The 12,001-nt window shown below is 46.8% G+C and overlaps 1 protein-coding gene across 1 annotated transcript; it reads right to left on the reverse strand.

The window, feature by feature from the left end:
- Positions 1 to 8,400: 8,400 nt before the first annotated feature.
- Positions 8,401 to 11,996, reverse strand: SFT2D3 (SFT2 domain containing 3). Its single transcript, XM_073541279.1, has one exon. It carries the CDS (start codon positions 11,994 to 11,996, stop codon positions 11,382 to 11,384), a length of 615 nt encoding a protein of 204 aa, XP_073397380.1. The 3' UTR covers positions 8,401 to 11,381.
- Between the last annotated feature and the right edge of the window lie 5 nt (positions 11,997 to 12,001).

Genomic DNA, 12,001 nt, shown 5'->3' on the forward strand with positions numbered 1-12,001 from the left:
TTCAGAAAAGGCACATGTTGGCGGAGTGTTGGAATGGAGTACTTCATCTTGCTTGGAGGTTGACTGAGCCCCTGACCCGGAGGACACGGCACGGATGCGGGCACCTGTATACACAACAGACTGTGAGTAAAGCTTTGGAACTACATGCCCTGGTGTCCTCCAGTTATTCCTGCGCCAACCCACTCAGCACTGCTACATCTCTGTGCCTGGCACTGCACAATCTACATTACGTCTCCTCACTACCTCTCCATCCACACTGCCCTGGGACTACAGCCCTACCTGTGGAGGGCCACAACATCATTGCTGCACCACACCATCTGTCCCAGAGGATCTGTCTGCAGCGTCGGCTTAACATCTTCATTGCCGAACACCACAGGTGGCGTCACGAATCATTCACTCATAAACTTTAATCATCATTCACACGTTCAACATTTCCCTTTTACAATGGACACCCAGGGCCACAGACCGGGTCACAGCTACCGTGACAACTCCCATTGAAACCAACGGGCCCGGTACCGAGTACCCCACCAGCCCTGGCGGGCGATCCAACTTGGCGGAAATACATAACAGAACAGGATGTTCGGGCTTTTCACATAATCTCAGTGCATAGCTAGGCTGCAGAATGCTGACAATAAGTAATTTTCCTTCTGTGGCCAGTCTGCACGGTTTCCAAGATATCATCTCTTGCTTCTAAGATAAACGTCCAGGGGGGGTGTTCTGGCATTGAAATGAGAACTGGTCGTTTCCTCCTCCCTCACTAGTTTTACTTTCCATAGATCACTGTTCAGCGTGTGTCTGGGGGAGGAGCAGCTGGGTGGTCTGCTCGCAGCCAATCACAGCCATGCCATTAGTTAACATGCCTACATGCCTAACAGGATGTGCCCAAACTTCTTAGGATTCCTCATTGGCTGAATCAAATCAAACTGGCTCAGAGCATTATGGGAACTTCCGATTCCGGTATTCGATATGCAAAAAGTATCGGAACTCAGTATCGGAATTCCGATACCGCGAATATCGGCCGATACCCGATATTTGCAGTATTGGAATGCTCAACACTAATCCTGTGTGATACTGTCTCCTGAGCTGTGTACCTAATCCTATCCTGTGTGATACTGTCTGCTGAGCCGTGTATCTAATCCTAACTTGTGTGATACTGTCTGCTGAGCCATGTATCTAATCCTCTCCTGTGTGATACTGACTGCTGAGCTGTGTATCTAATCCTATCCTGTGTGATACAGTGTGCTGAGCTGTGTACCTAATTCTTTCCTGTGGAATACTGTCTGCTGAGCTCTATATCTAATCTTGTAATGTGTGATAGTTTGTTGAGCCATGTATCTAATCCTTTCCTGAGTGATATTGTCTGCTGTGTTATGTATCTAATCCTATCCTGTGTGATACTGCCTTCTGAGCTGTGTATCTAATACTATCCTGTGTGATAGTCTGCTGAGCTGTGTATCTAATCCTATCCTGTGTGATACCGTCTGCTCAGCCGTGTATCTAAATCCTATCCTGTGGGGTACTGTCTACTGAGCTCTGTATGTAATCCTCTCCTGTGTGATACTGTCGGCTGAGCTGTGTACCTAATCCTATCCTGTATGATACTGTCTGCTGAACTGTGTATCTAATCCTATCCTGTGTGATACTGTGTGCTGAGCTGTGTACCTAATCCTGTCCTGTGCGATACTGTCTGCTGAGCTGTGTATCTAATCCAATCCTGTGTGATACTGTGTGCTGAGCTGTGTATCTAATTCTATCCTGTGTGATACTGTCTGCTGAGCCGTGTATCTAATCCTATCCTGTGTGATACTGTCTGCTGAGCGGTGTATCTAATACTATTCTGTGTGATACTGACTGCTGAGCCGTGTATCTAATCCTATCCTGTGTGATACTGACTGCTGAGCTGTGTATCTAATCCTATCCTGTGTGATACTGTCTGCTGAGCTGTGTACCTAACCCTGTCCTGTGGGATACTGTCTGCTGAGCTGTGTATCTAATCCTGTCCTGTGTGATACTGTCATCCCCTGAGGAAGAAGTACTGCTGTGTAGTATCCGAGCATTCTCTGTAGGCCTTGGCCTGTATCAGACATGTTTACCTGTTCCTGCACTGCAATCTCCAGCAACTGCTAATGTGGAAGACACGCCCGGAGACCAGATCACTCCAACCAATCTGCAGCTGTCTTTTATCCATACAGCACAGGGTGGAGATGAAAGCAGGCACATGATAGGTTGTCCTGAATTTACCTCAGCAATCACCTCATGAGGTATTTCTGCCCAGGTCAGAGGCGCAGTCCTCACAGAGTGAGCAGTGCAGGGCAGGTTACTCCGTGTCATCCATAGTCCGGCCTTTCTGTACAGGCCAGGGTAGCATTACTGCCACCACAGACATCTAAACCCAAAGTCATGGCTTTTGGTTAAAAATTGGGAGCTGAAAAATAAATAACAAAACACATTATTTTCTGGGATCTGTAAATCTTCTTCATAGGCGGATGGCGCTGGTGAGGGCCTGTTTTATGCGGGGGGGGGGGGGAGCGGCCATTTTTTTTGGTGCCTTTTGATCATCTTTTATTGCATTTCCTTTTTTTTAGGGGGTAAAGAGGAGGAGGTGCAATGACCCAAAAGAACTATTCTGGAGCTCAAGTTTCTCTTTTTGGTATTTTATGTACAAATTAAATAATTTTACACTTTAATAACTCAGGAATTTAATGGACAAGACCAAATAGGTTTACTTTTAGGCTGGAGTCACACTTAACGGATAAAAATACGCTCCGTATTTTTCGGCCGTAATACGGAGAAATGGTCCCTAAATAGTGCTCCGTATGTCATCCGTTTTCAAGGTGTGGTCGTGTATTTTGCACATGTAATCCGTATGGCAACCGTATGCCGAGAATTTCTCGCCGCCTTGCAAAATGGACATATAATGGAGCCCTATGACAGGTTTACAAACAAACGAAAGAATAGATATAGACACATAGAATGCATCTATATATATATACACACATCATAGAGACACACATATATACACTCACTGGCCACTTTATTAGGTACACCTGTCCAACTGTGTGTTAAGGCTTAATTTCTAATCAGCCAATCACATGGCGGCAACTCAGTGCATTTAGGCATGTAGACATGGTCAAGACAATCTCCTGCAGTTCAAACCGAGCATCAGTATGGGGAAGAAAGGTGATTTGAGTGCCTTTGAACGTGGCATGATTGTTGGTGCCAGAAGGGCTGGTCTGAGTATTTCAGAAACTGCTGATCTACTGGGATTTTCACGCACAACCATCTCTAGGGTTTACAGAGAATGGTCCGAAAAAGAAAAAAAAAACAGTGAGCGGCAGTTCTGTGGCCGGAAATGCCTTGTTGATGCCAGAGGTCAGAGGAGAATGGGCAGACTGGTTCGAGCTGATAGAAAGGCAACAGTGACTCAAATTGCCACCCGTTACAACCAAGGTAGGCAGAAGAGCATCTCTGAACGCACAGTGCGTCGAACTTTGAGGCAGATGGGCTACAGCAGCAGAAGACCACACTGGGTACCACTCCTCTCAGCTAAGAACAGGAAACTGAGGCTACAATTTGCACAAGCTCATCGAAATTGGACAGTAGAAGATTGGAAAAACGTTGCCTGGTCTGATGAGTCTCGATTTCTGCTGCGACATTCGGATGGTAGGGTCAGAATTTGGCGTAAACAACATGAAAGCATGGATCCATCCTGCCTTGTATCAACGGTTCAGGCTGGTGGTGGTGGTGTCATGGTGTGGGGAATTTTTTCTTGGCACTCTTTGGGCCCCTTGGTACCAATTGAGCATCGTTGCAACGCCACAGCCTACCTGAGTATTGTTGCTGACCATGTCCATCCCTTTATGACCACAATGTACCCAACATCTGATGGCTACTTTCAGCAGGATAATGCGCCATGTCATAAAGCTCGAATCATCTCAGATTGGTTTCTTGAACATGACAATGAGTTCACTGTACTCAAATGGCCTCCTCAGTCACCAGATCTCAATCCAATAGAGCATCTTTGGGATGTGGTGGAACGGGAGATTCGCATCAGGGATGTGCAGCCGACAAATCTGCGCCAACTGTGTGATGCCATCATGTCAATATGGTCCAAAATTTCTGAGGAATGCTTCCAGCACCTTGTTGAATCTCTGCCACGAAGAATTGAGGCAGTTCTGAAGGCAAAAGGGGGTCCAACCCGTTACTAGCATGGTGTACCTAATAAAGTGGCCAGTGAGTGTATATATATATATAGTAGGGATTCAACTCGCTCAGGAGTAACGGGAGTCAATCATGAGGCACGTTCCTTTAAAAGTTCAGAGGGTTTATTGCTCCATAACCCATAAAGCAGCACATAACACAATGAATAGCCTTTAGCTCAGGCAAAAGCAAGCATAAGTGTCCATGATTTCAGGCTCAGTCCTGGAGCCTCAGCAAACACAGGAGGCTTATCCGTACTCACATACAGCCAATATCCACAGGCCTCACCGGGACCTTCCACATGGCTCAATCAGATCCATGCGCTCTCTCTCATGTGATCTACTCTGGTTACCTTATATGGTCCGTAGCCACGCCCAGCGGGTCACATGGCTATGACCTCGTCACAGGTCCTTCTAGCATTCACACACATATACTTTATTATGACACTCATAAACACACCCCTTGGGTGGGTTTGTAGGTAACTGGTCCGCCCATCTCCCTAGTTACCTGGAGACTTCTCCCTGACACATTAAAGCAGCACCTCAGCAGTATCACTGCTGATCAACACATAAGGCTGGAGTCACACTAACCTGCGCAAAATACGGTCAGTATTTTACATGCGTAATACGGATGACAGACCCCTAAATAGTGCTCCGTATGTCATCCGTAATCAAGGTGTGGTCGCGTATTTTGCGCATGTCAGCATCCGTATGTAATCCGTATGGCATCCGTATGGCGAGATTTTCTCGCAGGCTTGCAAAATGGACATATAATGGAGCCCTATGACAGTTTTAATAAAGAAATGAAAGAATAGATATAGACACATAGAATGTATGTATATATATATATATGTATTCTATGTGTCTATATCTATTCTTTCGTTTCTTTATTAAACCTGTCAGTGTGAGTTTACTGTATCGTGCACTGAATTGCCGGCTTTGCTAAAAGACACCGGGTGCGTATTTCTCGCAAGTCACACGTGTGGTCCGTGTGCAATCCGTATTTTTTGCGCACCCATAGACTTGCATTGGCGTATTACGGGCGTAGTACGCTGACAATCACAGCATGCTGCGAGTGGCACGGAGCGGAGGATACGGAGGAGAAATATACGGCTGGTGCGAGTGACCCCATAGAGAATCATTGGTCCGTGTCTAATGCGTGCTTTTTGCGCCTCTCACGCACCCGTATTCCTCGCCAGTGTGACTCCGGCCTAAGTCTCCATCTCAATGCACCCACTATGAGATACATAACGGCCATTCAGTATTCTGCCACTCATCCTCTCTCCTGGGACATCCACACAGCGCCCCCTATCGGACACAGTGGTTACTACACCACAATATATTTTTATTTCATATAGTTCTACAAAGCAGAATAGCCGCTGAAACATTTGCCGGCTTCATTAAAATCCTTCCAAAACCCGACCTGAAATGACACATGGTTTACATACAGTAAACCATTTCATTTCATGTTTTTTTTTTTATGTCTTTCAATAGTAATTAGATGAGGGTTTGTGTGTAAAATTTAGGTGTAGGTGTTAATTTAAGGGGTTAATTTGCTGTAAAAAATTGCATGGGCTCCCGCAGTAATTTGTCAACCAGAGAGGTAAAGCAGGTGAGTGAGGGTAGATTTTAATAGCCTTGAGAGGGACCATTGTTTTTGCCCCCCCCCCCTCCAGCTACAAAAAACTGCCCCCAGACACCCCAGAAAGGCGCATCTATAAGATGTGGCTTTTCTGGCACTTATCCTCTCTATTCCCATTGCCCTGTAGTAGTGGTAATGGGTTAATAACAAAAGTTTAATGTCACCGTGCGACTGGAAGGTGACATTAAGCCAATTAATAATGGAGAGGTGTCAATAAGACACCTCTCCATTATTAACCCTAGACTATGAAATGGTTAAAAACACAGACATTAATTAAAAAGTCTTTTAATGAAATAAAGACACCAAGTTTGACCAATTTTTATTACTCTGCGATTACAAAACTAAACCATGATCTGCAAAAACAAAAAAGCAACAATATACTTACCTCTCCGCCGTTCAGTCATGTCCCACGCTGTAATCCTTCACAAGGGGTTAAATAGTATACAATGAGGACCGGTGCTAATGTGACCAGCCCCACTGTAAACTACTTCAGAATGAATTAGTTCAGCTCTGCGCAGCCTCTCTGGCTGCCCAGAGATGAACTAATAAGCGTGGGAAAGTTTCTGACTTTTTTCCCACGCTCATCAGTTCACCTAAGGTCAGCCGAGGACTCCCACTGACGTCACTGAGACTTTTTAATTGTCTGTGTTTTTTAATCATTTCATAGTCTAGGGTTAAGAGTGGATAGGTATCTTATTGACACCTCTCCATTATTAATCGGCTTAATGTCACCTTCCAATCGCAGGGTGACATTAACCCTGTTATTAACCCATTCCCCACCGCTACAGGGCAATGGGAATAGAGAGGATAAGTGCCAGAAAAGGCGCATCTTATGGTCCCTCTCAAGGCTATTAAAATCTGCCCTCACTCACCTGCTTTATCTCTCTGGATGACAAATTACCGCGGGAGCCCACGCATATTTTTTTTTTTTTACAAATTAACCCCTTAAATTAACACCTACCCCTCCTAAATTTTACACACATACCCTCATCTAATTACTAGTGAAAGACATATAAAAAAAACATGTAATGAAATGATTTACTGTATGTAAACCATGTGTCATTTCATGTTGGGTTTTGGAATTATTTTAATGAAGTCGGCAAATGTTTCAGCGGCTATTCTGCTGTGAAGAGCTGTATGAATTATAAATATATGTGTCTCAATGACATGTGTGTATATATGTATTCTATGTGTCTATAACTATTCTTTCATTTCTTTATTAAACCTATCAGTGTGATTTTACTGAATTGCAAAATGAATTGCCGGCTTTTGTTAAAGGACACCGTCTGCGTATTTATCGCAAGTCACACGTCTGGTACGTGTGTAATCCGTATTTTTCTCCCCCCATAGACTTGCATTGGCGTATTACAGGCGTAGCATGCTGCGATTGTCTCGGCCCATAAAATACGGCCGAGAAATATACGGCTGTTGGGAGCTGGCCCATAAAGAAACATTGGTCCGAGTGCAATGCGTGGTTTTTACGCCTCTCACTTGTCCGTATTTCTCTCTAGTGTGCCGCCGGCCTTATTTCTGAACTGGGAAGAGGGTACTTTTAACATTTGTTTTCATCTATGGGAACATTTGTGATTTTATTATTTTTGCTTTATTTTTTAGCCTTAGAAATTGATCATACAAAAGAAAAAGCCAGCTCACGCCTCTGGTGCTCCAGGAGCTCAAGAACGGAAACCTGCAATGCAGCAGGAAATGAGTCCAAAATGAATAGAAGAAATCCAGCTTCTTGTTCCTGAAGAAATTTCCTTTATTGGACAAAGTTATTTAAAAACTAACTTCACATAACAGCATTATGTCACCACCATGTTATGGGACATAACAGACGCGTTTTGAGCTTAGCAGCTCTTAATCATTGCTCTTAAGACCTGCTAAGCTCAAGACGCGTCTATCACCACCATGTTATAGGACAGAACAATGCTGTTATTATGTGAAGTTAGTTTTTAAATAACTTTGTCCAATAAAGGAAATTTCTTCAGGAACAAGAAGCTGGATTTCTTCTATTCATTTTAGAAATTGATCATCTATATAAAGGACCAAAATGGCACCGACGGGGCCTTTAGCAGCTCCCTGGCACCCGTCTATGAGAACTTCACAACTGTGCGTTGGGGTAGCGAATAGGAGTCGGTGTACGCGCTCAGGAGCAATCTAGCTACTTAAATGCTGCTGCCACAGACTGACAGCAGCATCTAAATGGTTAAACAGCAGGGAGCGAAGCAAGCTCTGGTTGCTGCTGACACAGGCAAATGCAGCTGTATGAGCCCGCTCCGCACACATGCACCCAACTGTGATGTACAGTTACGTCAAGGCAGGGTTATGTCAGAATAGGAAGCTGTGTGCTCAGATAAAATCTGTGTATGAAGACCTCCGTGCCGCCATGACACCATCATCTTGGCAGCAGTGCAAGTTTTGTTTCTTGTGGAAATCATTCTGGAGTAGTTCTGCAGCACATTGCTCCATTTATTCAGCTACAGATCTCTTAGATTTTTCAGAATTGCGATCCTAAAAACTTTGAGAGACGCCATTATAAACATAAACCATCACGAGATATCAGGGTTTAACATTTATTTCATCTTTTAGAATAAGGAAAATATTCTGGAATTATAAAACAGCAGTTAATTAGGAAAAATCTGTAAATCTAGTAAACCCTCCACCCCTAATTTTTTTTTTTTTAATATGAAAACCCTGAATTGTTAGTACTACCTTTTCTGGAGCAGCCGCACACTCCGGTTCCCAGGTGCTGGCGGTTGCACCGGGTATTGATGCGCGAGTTTCTCGCATCACACTTACAAGTGTGACCCCGGCCTAATATTACACCTCCCTACAAAAGGTGAGAATGCAGTTTTTAAAAAGGAGGTTCAACATGGAGCTGAGCTGCACAGGAAAGGCCTCAGAGGATACACTTGCATTGCACGTTTTATAGTAAGGATAAGCTCCATCCTTAGGAACGGATAATACCATTTAACGGATGATACTGGCAGGCTGTGTGTTAAGAACAAGATCCGACATCGGGAGTTGACGTTACTTGTACAGTTCTGAAACATGTTGGTCATGACCAGCGTATGATAATCCACCAGTCTCATCGCCATGTTTTACTAGTAACGGGGCAGCACTAGTTCTTGTATTCTCTGGTAACATTAAGGCGTATGATCATCACAGTGTGGGGTCAACATCTGCCCATCCTAGTCCCCCAGGAATCTGCTTCAATAAAATAAAGTGCTAAAAGTGACCAACCCCCTTCAAAAACAGTTAGCAGTTTCCTTCTGCCCAAGGCATGGGCAACATGAAATCTAGTAGGCTCCTTTTCAGAAAGTCATGTATTACTCTGGAGAGAGAAGCCTAGGCATGGGGAGGTGTCCTGAGCAGCTCCCTTCTGGCTTCTCCCCGCCTGACTCAGTATAAGGAGAACCTGTCAGCAGGATTTAGGCCTATAAATTAAAGGCATGGCTATAATAGCACTGTGATTCTGTAATATGAAACCTGATGTGAAGGGATCAGTCTTATGACGTTTTCAGAAAATGACATCCTGTGTGCGTCGACGTGGGGGGTAGGGTCTTCTGATTATTCAGTGACCTGCTTCCTTTTTAAAATTCCGTGCCGCTGCTATCATAGTGTGGGCGGTGCATGCACAGCGGGAGCCCGCGTTCCACAATAAAATGGCGCCAGAGGCAGCACATACACAGTTCAAGATTTCGGGTCAATTCAAAGCACACAAGACGTCATTTTTTGAAAACTTCATAAAGCGAGTATCCATCAGCCACTAAGTGGATCCCTTCACATCAGGTATCAGATTAATCAGCACCACAGTGCCATTATACCCATGACTTTAGCTTATAAGGCTCAACCCTGCTGACAGGTTCTCTTTAACAGGTTTCTCAGTATAGAGACGTTGGGGCAGCTGCTTGAAGCCACTTTTCCTCGTGCCTGGTCTCTTTCAGCAGAGAGTGAGCTTGTCTGGGACAGCATGGAACGACTGCCAGGTTCCATTCATATTCTATTTTACGGCTGATTCACAGGTTGCAGTTCTGCAATATCTGGATCCTGGTAAAGATAAGAAGGGGGAATGTAAATATTCTCAACAGACCATTATATTTGGAAATGCCTGAACATGGGGCTAGAATAAATTAAAGCAGCTGCACGAATTGTGTATTTTCCTTTTGGCATGGCCTCCAGTATTGATAACAGCCCTGAAAATGTCATAAAGGGTTAGTGCTGGTTCGCTCACTTCTGCATCCAGAGGTCAGAGGAGCCTGCACCATCGCATCTGCTGTGCACCTGTATGGGACGTATGGTCGTCCCTGCAGGTATGGGAAGACGAGATGTCATCGACCCTACTCATCTCTCCATGTAGAATTGCGAGGAAGAGCATCAGCAGCATTAACCCTGTAAAGGTCACCCCCTTTTCAAAGCTGTGATTGGTCATCGAGGACTAACTTTAAATAGATGTTCAATAAAACCACAGATTTCAGCAAGATCGGCCAACCATTTAACATGTACATAGGTGTACTGCCAGCAGCTGGAGGAAAAGGGTCGGACATGTTGGATTTCATCAGGTCTGATCCTTTGTTCTCAGGGTAGATGATAAGAGTCTGGCTGATGACTCCCTATAGTGTATGGTATATAAGCAGCAGATTCACAGCGATCAGCAGCGACATCCAGGCACCAAGTGTCTGATAATTCTCCTGAAGCCAGGGGCCACAGTCCAGTGGCCCAGATAAGGAGCCCTCAGCATCACAGGGGCCCAGATAGGCGCACTCATCTTCAAAAGAGCCACAGTCCATGTGGGAGAGATAGGAGCCCTCATCTTCACAGGGGCCACAGTCCATGGTGCCCAGATAGAAGCCCTCAGCATCATAGGGGCCACAGTCCAGGGGGCTCGGATAGAAGCCCTCAGCATCATAGGGGCCACAGTCCAGGGGGCTCGGATAGAAGCCCTCAGCATCATAGGGGCCACAGTCCAGTGGCCCATATAAGGAGCCCTCAGCATCACAGGAGTCTAGATAGGCGCACTCATCTTCAAAGGGGCCACAGTCCATGGTGCCCAGATAGAAGCCCTCAGCATCATAGGGGCCACAGTCCAGGGGGCTCGGATAGAAGCCCTCAGCATCATAGGGGCCACAGTCCAGGGGGCTCGGATAGAAGCCCTCAGCATCATAGGGGCCACAGTCCAGTGGCCCATATAAGGAGCCCTCAGCATCACAGGAGTCTAGATAGGCGCACTCATCTTCAAAGGGGCCACAGTCCATGGTGCCCAGATAGAAGCCCTCAGCATCATAGGGGCCACAGTCCATGGTGCCCAGATAGGAGCCCTCAGCATTACAGGGGCCACAGTCCCGATCACTCAGACTAACAGGGGCCCATGCTCTGCTACAGTAGAGATTGCCATCCGGTGTCTCAACAGTTATTCCAATACCACAACTCCCAGCAAGCCTTGGGTGTCCCTGGCCTTCAGCGTCACATCGGCCGTGGTCTGCGCTCCTCAGTGGGGGCCACACTCGAGCCCTCATCTTCTGAGGGGCCCTGTATAGACATTACACGGGCAGGGCTTTGGAGACCCCTCTCCTCATCAGACTCCCGCACAGTCCGCTGATGTAGCGCCTCCCCGCGGCGCCGCCCGGTAACATGCCCAGCAGCAGCGCGGCGCCGGTGACGATCTGCGCGGCGGCCCCCAGTAATGTGAGTGGGGTGCTCCGGAAGCCTAGTGCGGCGTACAGCGTGCCCCCCAGAGCGGCCAGGTAGAAGAAGGCCCAAGCGTCGGGCTCCCGGAGCATGCGGCTGGGGCCCCGCAGGAGGCCGGCGGCACACAGGCCCAGAAGCGAGCCCATAGACCAGAGCATCGCGAACTTCCGAGCCCGGAGCAACAACAGGGGCACATAGAGTCCGGCCAGGCCGAAGCACAGAGCGGCCATGCCCGCGCACACACCGGCCGCCATCAGCCTCTGCGTCCCGGACATCCCGGGCAGGAAAGGATCCGGATCTACAGGACTCCATGACCACGAGAGGCCGCTGCTGGGAGGAGAGAACCAGGCCCGCCATCTCGGCTCTGAGCTCTGGCGCTCGGCGGGGGAGGAGGCCGCAGAACCGCCGCTGCTGCCGGCCTTATTCTGCGCTACGTACTCCTGCAGCTGCCGCCCTAGGTCCGCCATGGTGG

This window comes from Dendrobates tinctorius, unplaced genomic scaffold (assembly GCF_039654945.1).
Source record: "Dendrobates tinctorius isolate UK_male_01 unplaced genomic scaffold, ASM3965494v1 ptg000120l, whole genome shotgun sequence".
NCBI lineage: Eukaryota > Metazoa > Chordata > Amphibia > Anura > Dendrobatidae > Dendrobates > Dendrobates tinctorius.